This window comes from Planococcus citri, chromosome 4 (assembly GCF_950023065.1).
Source record: "Planococcus citri chromosome 4, ihPlaCitr1.1, whole genome shotgun sequence".
Taxonomy (NCBI): domain Eukaryota; kingdom Metazoa; phylum Arthropoda; class Insecta; order Hemiptera; family Pseudococcidae; genus Planococcus; species Planococcus citri.
This window is the reverse complement of record NC_088680.1, coordinates 69,403,282-69,421,886: the sequence shown is the minus strand read 5'-3', so window position 1 is coordinate 69,421,886 and position 18,605 is coordinate 69,403,282. Positions and strand designations below refer to the sequence as shown.

Here is an 18,605-nt window from a genome sequence, read left to right as displayed (position 1 = left end):
ATTACCATTTTCAACTGATTTTCATATCATTTGATATTCAAGTTTTGCAAAATGTTTGTTGCTCGAGTTTGCTGAGTTTCACAATTTTTATAAAAAATTAAGGCGACTGGTCAGTAGAAAAAAACGTAAGATAGGTAAATAAGTTGTCTATGTTGTAAATTAAATTAAAGGGGAAAAATACGTTTTCAAAATCCGAGAGGCAAACATCAATTTTGACCACATGGGAGTTAGTTAGTACCCTACCCTACTTTTAAAAATGAACAAAATTGCCTATTTTAACTTTTTGTCCAACTTTCAAATTGAAGGGACTACACATTATTTTCAATTTCAAAAAAATCGCGATGAAAAAAAAACAAAAATACTACTGCTAACCGCTAAGTAACTAAAAAATAGGCACGAGAGAGAAATGGGGAGGAATCCGGAGGTATTCGGTGGAGAAGGGAGTCGAGGGAAAGAGAGATAGCAGTTTAGGAACAATGTAATGTAGTGTAGAAAGATAGAAAACGCGAGTGTAGGATGGATATAGAGATAGAAGACTGGTTTGCATTTACGAATTCATTTATTATTCATTCAGTGTCACAATGTTGTGAAAGTATGAACGTTCTCATTTTAGAAAAAAGGTGTTTACGGTTTAAAGTCGACGGTTTTGGTGGTGAAATATTGATAAACACAACTTTCTTATTTCAACTTGTAACTGCACTATGTAACCAGTTTCGCTGTTATTTTTATTGATAAATGATCAGAAAATTGCAATCGAAGTGAATTAATTGTTACTTGCCGAAATAATAAGTATTTAATGCAGTTCTGAAAGTAAGTAGGAATTATTATCTCTATTTATGTAAGTTATTTTACGCACGTTTTATAAGTACGAGTTATACGAGTATTAATATTTGCAAGATCAGCTGAAAATAACCTTTTCCATCTATCTGATAGAACGGTGAAGTCGTTGAGAAATGTCACTAATCATAACCAATAATCTTTTGGAAATTTCACAAGTTCAAATCAGCTGATGATGAATTCCAATCCATTAGAGTATCGCAAGTTATTTTAAACAAAAATATGAAAATTTTTCCGCTTGATTTATGTTTATAAAAAACATGAACAAAATTAGGCCTAATAGGTACCTAGATCAACTAGGATGAGAAAACATTTTCACAAAAATTTTGGACTTAGGGTATGTACAATTATTTTGAAAGGGCCAAATTGTGGTTTTAGTATGTCTAATGTCGATCGATGTATCCGAGACCGCGTGTAAGAAAACTACTCGAAGATGCATGAGGGTCATTCCAAGTCAATTGGACCAAGAAATGGTAGGGGGGTTCGGCGATTTTTTTTGAAATTTTCCCTTTGGAAAGACCTTTTTAAGGGATGACCAATGGCGCAAATCGCAACCGTCTAGCCCATTTTTAAAGGCAGCCAGGGGGTGTCAAAGTTTTCAGTGAACCTAAAATATCATCCATTTCAGCAGTTGGTTACTCGATAACCGCGATACCTACCAATATGGAACTTTTTCCCATAGTTAGGGGTTTTGAAAGGCTTTTTGGTGATATCATAAAAATCAGTGTTGACACTATTTTTTGTACAGAAAATTAGCTCAAAAAGTTTCAAAACGTAGTTTTCATATGGTTACAACTCTCAAAAATTCAGATAAAAATATATTATGGACAACTTTTCATGCTGAACAACATATTGAAAAATTGGGATGGTAACATGTTGCAAAGTTGACTTAAAAAAATTCAAAGTTAGCGAAAAAATGCGATTTTTTGATTTAAAACATGAAAAAAAGTTTTTATAGGTGAAGTTGACCCATTTGGCACCTATTTGTACATATCTGTCGAAAAAGTTGAAAAAACCCCTTTCACTCGATAAAATAAACTCCTCACAAAAAATCAAAATTCGAAAAGATTCAAAAAATGAACGAATTTTTATTTTTTTGTTGTGAGTGTAATTTTTAACAACTTTTTCATGAAATACGTCAGAAATATAGGTCAAAATAAGACAACTGGATAAATTTGAACTTTTTTTGATTTTTGAAATCGAAAATTGAATTTTTTCGAATTTTGATTTTTTTTATGAGGAGTTCATTTCATCGAATGAAGGAGGTTTTTCAACTTGTTCAACGGATACGTAACAATAGGGGGCAAATGGGTCAATTTCACTAGTCAAAACTTTTTTTCATGTTTTAAATTAAAAAATCGCATTTTTCGCAAAATTTCAACATTTTTAAATCGATTTTACGACATAATGCCATCCCAATTTTTAAATATATGTTGTCCAGCATGAAAAGTTGTCCATGATATATTTTTTTCAGAATTTTTGAGAATCGGAATGATATGAAAACTACGTTTTGGAACTTTTCGAGCTAATTTTTCGTACGAAAAAAAGTGGCAACACTGATTTTCATGATATCACCAAAAAGCCTTTAAAACCCCCTAACTATGGGAAAAAGTTCCATTTAGGCAGGTATCGCTGTTATCGAGTAATTTACTGCTGAAATGGATGATATTTTAGGTTCACTGAAAACTTTGTCTTTAAAAATGGGCTAGACGGCTGCGATTTGCGCCATTGGTCATCTCTTTGAAAGGTCTTTCCAAAGGGAAATTTTCAAAAAGCCGAAATTCATTCGATAAACTAATTTCAATTGAGAAGTCGACTGCGGGTGGATTAAATTTTATTCGTATTGGAGTCTCCAGCGACTTTTTGGAAATTACTGGAGCCTTCAGTAGATTTTCAATGCTCGAAATTTCCAATAAAATTTTGGGCTGTACCTAAACTAAATTTCATCTTTCTAACTTAAACCGGGGCGCGAGAGTAATTTTTCAAATTTTCAAAAAGGATGAAATCAATGCACAGAAATATGTTTCAGACGACTGGAATACACCGATTTTGAAAGAAATAGCTCCAAAAAGTTGCTGGAAGCTTTAAAACAACTAGAAACTACGTGCAGTCGACTGTTTTCCCCGTGGAAATTGATCTTTTTCAGGCGACTCGGCTATATCTAACCTCGTTTACTGGAAGGTTTTTGAAAAAAATACATATAGGTGTCTCGTAGTGAGAAATTGTCTAATTATCAATATAGTCCGGCATATGACAATAGGAGTAATTGCACCACCCCGCCGATCCTCCAGGACAACTTTTTTCTTAAAGAGGACATCCTAAGGAACATTTTAAAGCAAACTTGCCAAAAAAAAGTTGGCCTTACTTACAAAATGGCGGCCATTTTGATTGACAGGTCAGCCGAAATCGCAAATTTAGCGTTTCAACATAGAACTTGCACAAACTTTTTCAAACTTTACAAAGGTAGGTCGAAAGATCATGCAAAAATTTATCACCTGTCAAAATTTCAAGTGCCAAAGTGCGTTTTTCGATTTTTGGTGAATTTTTGAAAATCCGATTTAGGCCAAAAATGAAGGAAAAAATCAAAATTTTACCAAATTGACCACGAAAGCTGAAATTTGGGACATACCCTATTTTCGACATGCCAAATCGATTGGAAACGGTTTCAACCCGTTATCAGCAGTTCCGGAGCCTCCAGCAGATTTTTGAAACTCGAAATTCCCACGAAATTCCATCAAATTGGAGTTGTAAAGCTAAAATTAATTCTAAAAACTAATTTCAATACGCTACGAAGTACTGCAGGTGAATTTCAAGTCATTTTGGATCCTCCAGCGACTTTTTGAAAATTCCTGAAGCCTCCAGCAGATTTTTGAAACTTTAAATTTTCACAAAATTTCATCAAGTGGAGATGGAAAGCTGAAATTTACTCTACACTCCAATTTTAACACCCTCTGCAGACGACTTCAGGTGGATTCAAGTAATTTCAGGGCCTCCAGCGACTTTTTTTGAAAATTACCGGAGCCTCCAGCACATTTTTGAAACTTGAAATTTCCCCAAAATCTCATGAAGCTAAGATGGAGAGTCGAAATTCATTCTGCAAACTAATTTCAATACACTACGAAGTTGACTGCTGGTGAATTTCAAGTCGTTTTGGAGCCTCCAGTGACCTTTTGAAAGGTCGTTTGGCGTTTTTTTTGGAAAATTGAAATTTCCTAAAAGTAGCTGGAAGCTTCAAAACCATTTGAAAGCACCCTGTAGTCTGCGAAGTAAATTTCAGCTTGCCAACTCCATTTGATGAATTAATAGTTTTAAAAATCTACTGGAGGCTTCAGTAATTTTCAAAAAAGTCGCTAGAGACCCTAAAATGACTTGAACCCACCTGAAGTCATCTTCAGATGGTGTTAAAATTGGAGTGTGGAGTAAATTTCAGCTTTCCATATCGATTTGATGATATTTTGTGAAAATGTAAAGTTTCAAAAATCTGCTGGATGCTCCAGTAATTTTCAAAAAAAATCGCTGGAGGCCCTAAAATTACTTGTGTAGGATGAATAAACGCAACGAACATTTTTCACATTTATTCACCATATTTTTGCGTAATAAAAAACGAAGAAGATTCCATGACAAATGGATTACGAAAGAGTAACAATCGAATGATGATTCAAAGCTAACTGACATTTTAAAACTTACAAAACGAAGAGAAAAATATCAACAAACGTCTAGATAAACAATAGCCGCGTATATTCGATAACAAACGGAAACGGATGAGTAATTACGCCGTAATTACGCGATCTAATTCTAAACGACCTTTTTTCTTTTTTTTATGTGGTGTAAAATACTCGTAAACATCCCGCCGCCGCGGCGCTGAAGGCGTCGGAGAAAATCCTGCGGAGATGAGAAGGTTGCTGTGATGAGAGAAAGGTCGCCGCCATTTCTCTCCTGGCTGGAATGGTTTGGCGTCGTTTGCGCGAACGTGTGTAGAGGTCAATGATCCCTGTACTTGGCAAGGTAAGTGGGCTAACTGAGCCCCTGAAGCAATTGCGACGTGCTGAGTGAGCCCTACTCTTGTTTCAGGCTTCTCGAAACTCAAACTGGATCTCAGAGACTTGAGTGACGAATATGTCTCTGGTGCGAAGAATGAATCGAGGGTACAGGCGACAATATCAGCCTGATGCACGTGATGAGCGTAAAAATCGATGTGTGGGTCTTCTGTGGCCCAAAACTGCGAGTTGAGGCCTTCTGTGGCCGAATTGAGGATCGAAGCACGTACTGTGCTGGGTAAATACGCTATAAAGAACGGAGCGACGAGTTGATTGAGTGTAGTCGAGGTGGCTGAATCAGATGAGTCAGCTACTGTATCGAAGAGGTGCGAAGGTATGGTTAGGCTCTCGGAGGCCTGATCTAACAATGAGACAGGTACCGAACCTGCGGAAAACGCCGTGAGTAGCAATACTGCGAGTGGAATGAACGCAGACAAGAAGGCTGAAGCTGACGATTTCGTAGACACCGGTAAGGTGGATCTACACTGCGTGTGAGGTAGCATAGAAGCGGTCCGACGCGCTGAAACATGCTGAGATGGCGTAGCATTGAGTGCCGCCGCCGCTGAGGGCGTATTTATCGTTGTCTGGCGGCCAAATGCGTGGTCATTTGATGCGGTGCTCTCTGGAGCCGAATTAGAGACGATTGAGGCGGATTGAAGCGCCGAAAACGTGGTGCAGTGCAACTGGGACTGCTTGGACGAGTGTAAGAGGTGCGGCACGCCGAGCGGCGTGGTTGATGCCGTTGCCGCCGCTGCCGTAGACGGATGCGATGTGATTTGATAGCTGGATTCGATGCTTATCGATGCAGCGCTCTCAAGAGCGGCTGTTGGTGCAAATTGCGCGGCCGTTTGCGCGGCTGACACTGGAAGTAATGCGACAAATGGCGCATTGACGCTCACTTGAGCGGAGAATGGCGCAGCTTGCTGTAAAACGAATGCGGAGTACGGTGCCACTGTTACTGGGACCGGCGTCACTGACTTGGTTGCGTATGGCGCGACTTCTTGCGCGGATACTGATGCGAATAGCGAGGTCACGGATGCGGATACGATTCCTGGAGCAGGAAGCGCATAACTCGGTGGAGAAACTGCAGAGCAAGACGCTGCTGGATACGAGGCAAACCTGGACTGAGTAGGCGCGTGTATACGCCAACTCAAGTGTGCGGAGGTCGCGAATGTGGAAACTGCCAAACAACTTGCTGAACTGATACAGGTATGCGAAGGCGCAGGAAACGTGACAGTTGGCGCAGCGGAAGGCGGATTTGGTGCTATCTCGTTGCTGGAAACTATTACGTTCGATGCGGCGTGAACTGGGGTGGTATTCGCACTGCTAACTGGTGTTCTGCGTGCAAAAATTGTTACTATGGTCGCTGCTGGCGCTAGTGGCTCCTGAGGTACTGCTAACACAGATGTGTATGCGAGTACTGGTGCCGGAGACAAGGTACTGAAATTCGGAACTTTGCTTATGAACGCGGACTCTGGTGCTAGTAGCGCAGGATACGAGGTGACTGACGCAACTGGAACAGGTGCAGGAAGCGTCAAAACTCGAACCGCAAGTGCGGTAACTGGTGGCGCATGAAGCGTCAAAACTGGCGCGCAGTTTGCGGTAGCTGGCGCGTTGCGAGTGGTGGTTGGCGCGTTACGCGCTGAGACTGGTACAGATGACATGTTGGATGCGACTAACTGTGCGTATGAATGCGTGGGTATCGCGGAGACGATGCTATGTGGCGCGTGGTGCGCTTTGAATGCCGCCACTGAAGCGGACATCGCTTGCGTTGAGACTGGCAAAAATGAGAGCGTTGAGAACGCAGAACTGATGCGAGAAACGGTAGAGGTGGATGCTGAAGCTGTTGTACTGGTTGGTGGATCGTTGCAACAACTTATAACGTTCGATGACGCGTCATGTGGCGCGTCATTCGTGCTACGAACTGGTATCGGAGGTGCGGATAAGGTTGCTGTTGCTGCGACAGAAACAGATGTTTCTGGCAGTGCTGCTGACGCGGATTTGAGCGTTGGCAGCGAAGTACAGATGCTGGAAACGGTGCTGGTGCATGTGGGGACTACCACACTGCTTGCTGTGATGACTGGTGCGCGGAGAGGCGCGGTAAACGCGTTGTATGCCGCCATGGAAGGCGGATGCGGTGTACTCTCATCACTATGAGCTGTTACGTTCGATGAAGCGTTGACTGACGCAGTGTTCACGATGCTACGTTGCATTGGAAGCACAGAATGCGTATCTGTTACCGCCGCCGAAGCCAACGTTGCTGTGGACGAGTCGTTGGAGATTTCAGCTGAACTCTGATGACCGGAAGCGCGCAGTGTACGCGACAAAACGCACGACGGGTGTGATTCTGGTTGATTCTCTGACTGAGACGCGAGAGTGACTGCCTGAGATACGGTACTGCTTGATTTCGATTCTAGAGGAGTAGATGAGCTCACAGATACGTCAGAAATCATGACGCACGGCTCATGAGGCGATCTGGATGTCGTCACTGACTCGGATGCCGAAGTCTGTGCTGCTGGAGTAGCGGTAGCTGGAAATACACTCGTAGGTAGCGATTTATCGAAGCGTTCGGTTGGATTCGGAGTTAACGATGAAACTAACGGAGCTACAAGCTGAGATGGTACGATCGGAGATGCTGGAGAACGATTAGATGCGACTAACGAAGCGACTGATATCGACGATGCGGCCGGTGGGAATGCCGGAGACTGGTCCGCGGTTAACGAAGCTGCTAATGACGACGATGCGGCCGGCGGAGGTGCCGGAGACTGGTCCGCGGTGAACGACGCTGCTAACGATACGATAAGCGGTGATACAAACGTGCTCGATCGCTTTACCGGACTCTGCATAACGGATCGCGTATTCGATTCTAGCTGTCTGAGTACAGATTCAGCTTCATTGATAACGCACTGAAACGTACCTTCAACTTTGAATTGGACTTCGCTGGTTTCTATTTTCTGCATAAGGTAGAGATACTGCTGACGTAGGTATCGAATACGATGGCGGAGTTCGTGAGTCGTTTTCTGGGTTTCTGGGTTTTCTAACCACTTACGCGTGTTGTCGAAGCTGATCAATACGAGGTTTTGCAGCTTACGAAGCTGCTCGATGGTGCATTTATTCGCCATGGTACTGGAGAATAACGTTACTGGATGAGTACCCACGGTGCGTGGATATTACGAACGGATGCGATAAAAACAAACGGATTATCCCTGTTGGGATATTGCTGTATGATGCGATAAAAACGAACGGATTATCCCTGTTGGGATATTGCTGTATGATGCGATAAAAACGAACGATGAGTATCCACGGTATGTGGATATTAACGAAGACAATTTCTCACAACCGAAACGAACGATTTACGATGAAACAATTGCAAGTACGAAGTAAACGAATGCGAAACGAAAAGATTACCCAACATATGGATATTACCGGTACAACGAATGACGAATTTGAAACGAACTGAAAGCTTACCCAAGATGGATATTACCGAAATACTGAAAACGGAAGGATTATCTCACTTGAGATATTGCTGAATTCATATCACGTCCTAGGGTCACCAATTTGTAGGATGAATAAACGCAACGAACATTTTTCACATTTATTCACCATATTTTTGCGTAATAAAAAACGAAGAAGATTCCATGACAAATGGATTACGAAAGAGTAACAATCGAATGATGATTCAAAGCTAACTGACATTTTAAAACTTACAAAACGAAGAGAAAAATATCAACAAACGTCTAGATAAACAATAGCCGCGTATATTCGATAACAAACGGAAACGGATGCGTAATTACGCCGTAATTACGCGATCTAATTCTAAACGACCTTTTTTCTTTTTTTTATGTGGTGTAAAATACTCGTAAACAACTTGAATCCACCTCAAGTCGTCTTCAGAGGGTTGTTAAAATTGGAGTGTAGAGTAAATTTCGACTCTCCATCTTAGTTTCTGTACGATAAATTCCCTTTGACTGGAAAATACCTGACTACTAGACATCAATTAACAACTCGAACAAATCGAACAGACATCTTACACAGAATAAAAATAAAAGATTTATTTTTAATTCTAGGTTATTGACCCGAAGGAAAATAACAACAACAAAAACAGAGCTTTATGCTCGACTTGATAACTTTACAACTCGAAGATTAAATCAATAATAACGCGAACGAACTTAATACCTAACGAAAACAACGAATATACGACGATAAATTTAACAGCCAACAGTTTACGCGATTTTACGAAAAGGACAAAATTCCATTTAACACGCAACCAACGATATTTATATCGCGAAACCGAAATTTATTTTTTATTTAAAAATAAAAACTAAAAAGTTATCGAACTATAACGTTACAGTTATCATTACGAGACCAATTTTGCCAACACCCCACCATAAAAATATTTTCCCTAACACGCGTACCACTTAAATAAACGAAAAAACTTGTTGCTTCTTATCATTACCGGTGTTTGTAAACACTACGATCAAAAATATTTTTACAGCAAAATTTCAACTTAACGTTACCTTAATGCCAAATCCGAGTATGTCCAAGAACGTGAATTTTTCAGGAGAGGAAATTGAAAGTTTGAAAGATGATTAAAACAAATGGAGGGAATATGGAGTAGTAAAATTTTGAAGTATGATAGCTCAATCTCTTATGAAGAGATTCTCTGAGCTACATTTGTAAAATTTCTCAATTTAGTACGTGTAATTAAATGTTTTTCAAGCGGTGATGGACATACTCGGGTTTTGATTCTATATGCCATGGACATACTCTTACAATCGTGAGTATGTCCATGTTGTTAAGAATTGAAATCCGAGTATGTCCCAAATTTCTTATGAATTTCCGGTATCTGTTTAGGTTTTAAATATAATTAAGTTGATGATAATTTATATTTAGTTAACCATTAATCCAAAATAGTGTTTGGTAACCTGTCTCCTACAAATACTAGAGTGCTAGAACAACACAAGTGCGGACATACGCAATTTTCCTTCCTCCGTTGTAAAGTAAACAGTAACAGAATGTAAGTTTTCATGTAAAAAATCAAATTTTTTCGATTGTTCGCGGGTTTGGGTAAACTGTTATGCAGTCTTAAATTAAAGACAATGAAATTCCTAGTCGATTGGTGTTGAATTTTTATCATTTCGCGTAAAAATAACGATTTTATGAGTACTTCTATTTTACTGATTTTTGCATACTACGTACGTCATCTTTAAACTAAAAATACTCGAAATTTTCAGTGGACACATAGGTATTTTAATACAGCAAAATGTTCGGATTTTCATCCTCTTGAAAATGAGCTGTTACCGAAAGCTCTACATGCAACCGTTCAAAAGTTTTCGAAGTTTGAAGTTGCGAAAAAGAGCTGCAAGCTGCAAGTATTGAACTTCAAACTGAAATTACTGAAAGTTTTGAGTGGACACATACGTATTTTAATGTATCAAAATGTTCGTAATTTTATCCTCTTTAAAATGGTTGTTTATCGAAAGCTGTACCTTCAACCATTTGAAAGCTCTCAAAGATCAAAGTTGCGGAAGATGGTCAAATGTGTAATCACTGTTATCATGCAGTCACAATGAGTTCATTGAGTTCTGTTTAGAATATTTTGTAATGCGGATTAGTAATTTATTTACCCTGATCTATGAAACCTCACAAATAGTTGAAATCACAAGCTGTAACACAATCATTGATGGTTTTATTTTTAATGGACATACTCAATGGACATACTCGCTTTTAGCTTCTAAATGGACATACTCGATGTTTAAAATTTATTTAAATTCAATTTTTTTACATTTTCATAATAATTATAAGGGTAATCATTTATTTCACTAGATTCGACTGAGCATCAGCTTTCCAGTGATACCAAAATCAAAAAATCGAAAATTTTGGACATACTCGGATTTGGCATTAAGGTAACGTTAAATTCTACTTAAAATCGACTCGAACACTATAATTAAACACGATATAATATTTTACATAAACGTTCGAAAACCGTACGGGTAGTGGCTTTCGTTAGTAAATCGGCCAGTTGATCTATCGATGAAACTTTTTGTAAATAAATTACATTTTTCAAAATCAAGTCGCGAATATGGTGATAACTGACATCGATATGTCTGGTACGTTTTGATTCGACCGTGTTCGCAACGGCAATCGCTGCGTTAGAATCGCAATACACCGGAACAGTGTCAATACAAACTTCCAATTCAAGAAATAAATTTCGCCATGCCAAGACTTCCTTTCCAGACGTACTTAACGCAACATATTCAGCCTCACACGACGAAAGACTTACACAATTTTGTTTCTTGACTACCCAGTCAATAACGTTGCCATAGTGTAACACAAAAATTCCAGATGTTGACTTCCTATCTAAACAATCACCTGCGAAATCTGAATCTACGTACACTCTTACAGAGTGTTTATCGACGAATTCAGGTATTACGTAGGTAAGTTTCACGTTTAACGTACTACGTAAATACCTTAGAATACGCTTACTATATTCGAACAGCTCCTTATTTGCCAAGTGCTGGTATCTGCTTAGAAAGTTTACAGCAAAAGCAATGTCAGGACGTGTTCCCCTTGCTATGTAACTTAAACTTCCTAAGAGACCACGCACTTTGGTTTCGTAACTTTTATCGAGCTTGAGATTAGTAATCTTCAAGTTCGGTTCGATTGGAGTTGAAATACTGTTCGAATTAGACAGCCCATATTCACTAACTAACTGTTCGATATACGTGTTTTGATGAATCTCTAATTGATTTTTACTACGACAAATTTCCATACCAATAAATTTCTTACATTGTTCCAGGTCTCTGATTCCAAAACGCTCATTCAAACTCTTTACCAACCACTCGATAAGACGATCATCGCATCCTGTGATAAGAAAATCGTCGACGTAGACCACGAACACACATCGAAGCGGATTCTCTGAATCAAAATAGACACAAGGATCTTCTTTGCTTCTAGAAAAACCCAACGATAACAGGTACGAGTTTAGCTTAGCGTTCCAGGACTTCGGACTTGTTTTGAGACCATATAACGATCTCTTCAAAACGTATACTACTCCTTTCTCTTCGTTAGTCCCTTTTGGTGGATTGAACATGACATTACGATTTATGTCACCGTTCAAGAACGCTGTGCTAACATCCAATTGGCGTAATTGCCAACGATTTACTACCGCAAGATTTAGCATCGATCGAATGATCGGTTGGTTTGGGGTTGGCGCGTATATTTCATCTAACTCGTAAAAATGACTATCTTTAAAACCACGTAAAACCAATCGTGCTTTATATTTCACCCCACCATTCGAGTTGATTTTTTTCTTCAAAACCCACTTACTGTCTACCTTCGAGTAATTTTCACCTTTTACGCTACTTTCAGATACCGGATACCAAACGTCTTTTACTTTCATCGCCTTTAACTCTTCGTTGATCGCTACCTTCCAGTACTTCGCTTCTGGACCGTTCAGAGCTTCTTCGTACGATAAATCATCGACGCTAGCCAATGCAAAATCAGCAAAATCGTCGGATCGATCGTCGGTAGCTGAAGTATCAATCATACTACGATCAACGTGAATTTCACCGCTACGTTCGGCTTCGCCCAACTCATCTGGGTTTAATCATTTGAAATCAACGCAGATGAATAATTATTACACGAATACAACATAGGAGGTATATTGATCATAAATTGAATCGTATACAATCCATTATCGTTAAGTACTAATTTTGACACTAAATTTCCCGCAGGATCGACCAAACGGGGATCTTCATTGAAGAAGAAACGATAACCGTTCACTACGATTTTCGACACGGACAGAAGACTGAACGAAAGGCTAGGTACGAAAAATACTTCATTTAACCAATAGACGTTTCCGTCATCGGCTAAAACTCTCAATCGACCAACTCCTTCTTTCATCAGGGATACTTCCCGATGAGCGGATTGTAAAGTTTCCTGAACTTTCCTCTCATCGTGCAGTATCCCAGGATGCTTCAGAAAATGCGACGTCGCACCACTATCGACGACAAACGTGATGAAATCGACGCCGTCGTCGTCGTTCGTTTCGACATACGCATTTTCTTCACCGAGATTCAGTGCAGTCGAGTCGCCTAAAAAATAATTCGACCCGATATTCACGTTACGCGACGTACCGAAGTTAGAAATCGCAACACTGTCACCGAAATTACTACGACCGACACGACTTTTAACGAATTCATCTACGAGATTACACCTACGACTGTCTTCTAACGAGAAATTTTTCTTTTTTTCAGAAGGCGAAGAATATAGACCTAACGCTATCGACGGACGAGGACCTGACGAACCGGACGAACCAGACGGACCAGACGTACCCGACGTACCACTCAACGAACCGTTACCACCATTATTACGCGACGAATCACCGTTTTGAGGGCAGTTTCGACCGATATGCCCTGTCAAGTTGCAACGATAGTAAACGATACTTCCCCGAGGGTTGGTATCGTTTCTAAAGTTCCCTCCGGCGGATCGACAAGACTTGGCCATATGGCCACGTTTGTGACACTTATAGCAGGTACGATCTTTGGCTTGTACGAAGCCACTACTACCACTACGATCACCGTTACCGTTCGACAAATTACCGGACGAGTTCGAATTACTACTACGCGATTTATTACGATTATTACGATTACGTTTATTACCGGATTGATTATTATCGGCGGCGGCCATCGCGGACCCGGTACTAGTCGAACCTTTCGAAGTCGAGGAGTTCTTCGAAGTATCTTCCAAACTCAAAAGTAACGATGAAATTACTTTTGGATTGGGGTCTCCAGCAGTTACGTGTACTAGACCTCGCGCAGTCATACGTACAGAATCATACTTAGGCGAATTGCCTAAAGCATTGATTAAATACGTATATACCTCCGAAGGGGTCAACTTTACATCGAGACTTTCCATATTGTTGACCAACGTATAAAACACTTCGAGGAACTCCTTCGGATTCTTGTACATATCGATGACAATCTTCGAAATTCTGGTTCGACAGACGATTATCGCTGCTTGGTTTTCCGCTTGGTACAAGGAGTTGAGCTCTGTCCAGAACACGTACGGATCCTCTGTCTCCTTGACCAATCGGAAAACGTTCTCAGCTACGTGCCTAATTAGAGCCCTGCGCCGACAGCGAAATGATCGGCGGCGGCTACAGTACGCGCAGCACTGTGGCTGGCGGCGGAGCCGATTCCAGCCGAAGGTCTTGGCGGCTGCCAAAATTTTGCTCGGCGGCGGCTCAGCCGGCTACAAAGTTGAAATTTTGGGGTAATTTTTCGTAAATTTTAAAATTACCCCAAAATAAAAATTGGAAAGCAAAATCAAATTCAACTTCTCAAATGAAAATACCAATTTTTTCCGAGCTGAAAAGATTGGCTGTTTTTAATGACGAAAAGTTTTGATTTTTGTTTTTGAAAAAGTCAAAATATTCGAAAAATCCTCCTGAAATTTGCTGATTGAGTGAGTTGAGCCGGCTCAGCCGAGCAGATTACTCGGCGGCGGCTGCGGCGGCTGAAGTAATTTTTGAAACGGCGGCGGCGGCTTGAAAAATGTTTGAAAAATCGGTGGTGGTGGCGGCGCGGCGCGGCGGCGCAGGGCTCTATGCCTAATTAAAATTTCGAGAGCTTTCGCTTTTTTACGCGGCGATAACGAATTTACTTGGAGAATCGCGGTTTGAAGTCCTTTGGCCGAAAGAATGACTTTGATTTTTCTCTTCCAGGACACGAAGCCCGTACCGCGAAAGACCATCGACTCCATTATACGCGTATCACCGGCACCAAACATACTTTCGTCGGATGAACTGCTCGAAGACTCGTTACGCGGATCTATGTTTTCGTCGGACTCGTCGTCGCTACTTTCGATATCAGACTCGTCGTCGTCGGATGGACCAGGAGGTGGAGGAGGTGGAGGACCGGAAGGTGGATTAGACGGAGGAGGAACGGAGTCAACAGGGATCGCCGAATCGTCAGATGTCGAATCACCAAAACCTGCAGTACTTTGACCAGCTTCCGAATCGCCGGATGACTCAGATACGTGCTGTAACGTTACTTTACTTTTACCTTTCGACCTCGGTATACTTTGTTCTGGTTTTTCTTTTTCAGAAAAACCACGAAATTCAGCGCTCGATTTACGCTTATCCGAACTACTTTCGTCGTCGTCTACGTTGACCGCTTTTCCTGACCGCAGATAGGACAGAACTGTCGACATTTACTTCGTCGAACACCACACGAACCAATACGCTGAAGCTACACAAGCCAGAAAATTCCACACAGGACGTCGAATTGCGAAACAGAGCTTTCACGAACTACGCTCTACGCTACCATGTACGATAAATTCCCTTTGACTGGAAAATACCTGACTACTAGACATCAATTAACAACTCGAACAAATCGAACAGACATCTTACACAGAATAAAAATAAAAGATTTATTTTTAATTCTAGGTTATTGACCCGAAGGAAAATAACAACAACAAAAACAGAGCTTTATGCTCGACTTGATAACTTTACAACTCGAAGATTAAATCAATAATAACGCGAACGAACTTAATACCTAACGAAAACAACGAATATACGACGATAAATTTAACAGCCAACAGTTTACGCGATTTTACGAAAAGGACAAAATTCCATTTAACACGCAACCAACGATATTTATATCGCGAAACCGAAATTTATTTTTTATTTAAAAATAAAAACTAAAAAGTTATCGAACTATAACGTTACAGTTATCGTTACGAGACCAATTTTGCCAACAGTTTCATGAGATTTTGGGGAAATTTCCAGTTTCAAAAATCTGGTGGAGGCTCCGGTAATTTTCAAAAAAAGTCGCTGGAGGCCCTGAAATTACTTGAATCCACCTGAAGTCGTCTTCAGAGGGTGTTAAAATTGGAGTGTAGAGTAAATTTCAGCTTTTCATCTCCATTTAATGAAATTTCGTGAAAATTTAAAGTTTCAAAAATCTGCTGGAGGCTTCAGGAATTTTCAAAAAGTCGCTGGAGGATCCAAAACGACTTGAAATTCACCTGCAGTACTTCGTAGCGTATTGAAATTAGTTTTTAGAATTAATTTTAGCTTTACAACTCCAATAATTTCGAGTTTCAAAAATCTGCTGGAGGCTCCAGAAAGTTGTCCCGGAGGATCGGCGGGGGGAGGGTGCAATTACTCCTATTGTCATAATTTTACCGGACTAATAACCATTCAACCTTTTTGCGATTCAGAACATTTGAGTAAATCTTGCAATTCAGGATTTCTTGACTGTATCATTATTAAACATGCAACTAACCTACCAATTTCAATTATAGATCTCCCACAATGGATTCCGGAAGAATGTACGATTCGCAAGTTCAAAATGAAACACCCTCAGATGAGTTCGTGCTCCATCCCAGATTTCCAAGCTTACAAGAGATGGCCTACTGCGAAATAGCCATTGCAGTTTGGTATAGATACTGTTCGACTCCTAGCCAACGACAACACTATGATGTATATGATCCTGACGATTGGTCGACTATGAAACTAGAACTAATGGATTGCCATAAACTGATAAAAACTTTGGCGATGCCTCGATTCATGAAAGAAAACTTGAAAAAATATGTAAAGAGAGTTCGCCAACAAACAATTGGTTGCACTGAATACTTCAGAGATTTATTGTTTACAACAGATTTTCTCGTAAACAAGTACGGCGGATTGCCTTTAGTTGATTGGGAGTACATTGTATGGTATCCAGATGGTGGAATCAATTATAAAAGCACTGCTATCAAAATACTTCATTCGGGCGTGTTGACTGAGGTGCAGAAGTTCGCCATCGTGAGCTATTTCTGCCTGGAAAGTGAGATGAAAAGCTTCAATCTAAATCGCCGTCCCATGAAAACCTTTATCTCAGAAGTAATTGGAGACTATGATCCGTTATTGTTGTACTGGATCTACTACCTGAAGAACGAATCACACAGAATTTCACCAGTCTCATTCCTTCGTTCATATGGTAACTACTTGCAAGCGGATGGGTTTGAGTATTTCTTGAATCGTTTGAGTGCTGAAGATCAAGTATCCTTTCTAAGTGGCAGATTACCTACATTCCAGGGTTCTTACTGGTATGATAGTTTGTTTTACAAGATGTCTCATGATCAATTAACAAATTTACTGTTTCGTCAACCAGTTGGTATGATATTAGTTTTTATGGAAAAAATAGAAATGCCCGAGTGGGCAATTATCGCTTGGAAGCGGTGTAAAAATTGGATATCTGATGAGCAATTTGTCGAGCTGTTGCAAAGACTATTTGACCGATTTCACATTACGCGTATCCATCGTCAAGAAGACAAAATGAGTGTTTTATTGGAAATCTGGAATACGGCCAACGATCACCATAAGAATTATGCAGCGAGACAGGCAAGATTAGGAAAAGCTGTCGTTAGTCGTCTACTGTCAGGAAATCCTTTTAAATATTCTTTTCCATCAGATGATGCACATCTCTGGAAAAGACTAGCACCGAGTAGTTTCAAGTTTCTACTGAAATTTTTATCTTTGAAAAGCGCGTATTATCGAAAATGTCTGATTTTCCAAGGTGATCTCTCATTTATATTCAATTTTGATTTCAACGTGGTACGCGAAATACTTGAGTTATGCTTGCCAAACTTCCAAGGTGAGGTGGAATTCAAAAATCAACGGAGTAAAGACATAATTCGTCCTTATTTCTGTATAATTTTATACACCGAAGATCACGATGAATTGAATAGAAGATTGTTGTGTTCCTTTCAAAACTTGAATATTCCTTTGAAAGATACACTAGAAAAATTCATCGAGTTATTGATAACAGCCAATAAAAGAGAATACAAAACTCATTACCCCTATAATGGCAATGATGAATCTGATATGATGAGATTGGGTATATTCATCACCAAAATTCTTCAAGAAGATGTGTCTACAGTATTGAAAATGAAAGAATCGTACTTTTCGTCATTCATTTCTGGCACCAGTGATCCGTATGAACGCTACGGTAGTTTGAACGAATTGAGCAAACTAATTGAGCAGGAGTTTGTCCATGAACATCTGCATGAGTTGAAAAGCCGATTAGCCGAAAAACTCAAAATAACAAGTGTTGAACGATGGGTTTGGATTGTGCGTAATTATCAAAGTTTCAAACGTGTTTTTTCATGGTGCTTTGAAAATGATGAAGAAATGTCTCGGCAAGTTAAACGTTGTATACCAATTAACAATATTAGTGTTGAGGTTTTTAATAGAATAGCGCAGCGAATCGCGTCTTTCACTAACTTGAAGAGATTTCTGGAGTGGTATTTCTCCGGTGTAGAGGAAGAATTGATATCTTTTAAATTAGGTTTAATAAATTATCCTGAAACTGCTAAAATATTAGAAGAGATACAGAAATTGGACAGGCAGATTTGTAGAAATTTTTTGCAGTGGATTGGCCACCCTGTTGATCGCCGTGCTAAAAGAGGTACCTATGGCGTCGTATCTTTTTTATTATTTATTTTTTTTGCTGTTTTTTCCGTAATATATGTCCACCTTTAAGCATGCTTGTAGCTTGTAAGTATATGTATGTTCTGTGATACAAGGCGTTTCAATTTGTTAAACATCTACGTATGTATTTGTAAAATTCTAATTTCAAAAGCATCTATGTAATTTGTAGTTCAAAATGACAATTTTAATCCAAGTACTACCTAGTTCTTTTTTTCACACACCATTCCTAAAGGGACTTTATCAACTTCAAG

The 18,605-nt window shown here is 39.9% G+C and overlaps 1 protein-coding gene across 1 annotated transcript; it reads left to right on the top strand.

The window, feature by feature from the left end:
- Positions 1–455: 455 nt before the first annotated feature.
- Positions 456–18,536, top strand: LOC135844715 (uncharacterized). Its single transcript, XM_065363034.1, has 2 exons — positions 456–810; positions 16,185–18,536. Exon 2 carries the CDS (start codon positions 16,195–16,197, stop codon positions 18,403–18,405), a length of 2,211 nt encoding a protein of 736 aa, XP_065219106.1. The 5' UTR covers positions 456–810; positions 16,185–16,194; the 3' UTR covers positions 18,406–18,536.
- The last annotated feature ends 69 nt before the right edge of the window (positions 18,537–18,605 follow it).

Coding starts and splice junctions, on each gene's coding strand:
- LOC135844715 (XM_065363034.1), top strand. CDS start 16,195: ATGGATTCCGGAAGAATGTACGATTCGCAAGTTCAAAATGAAACACCC.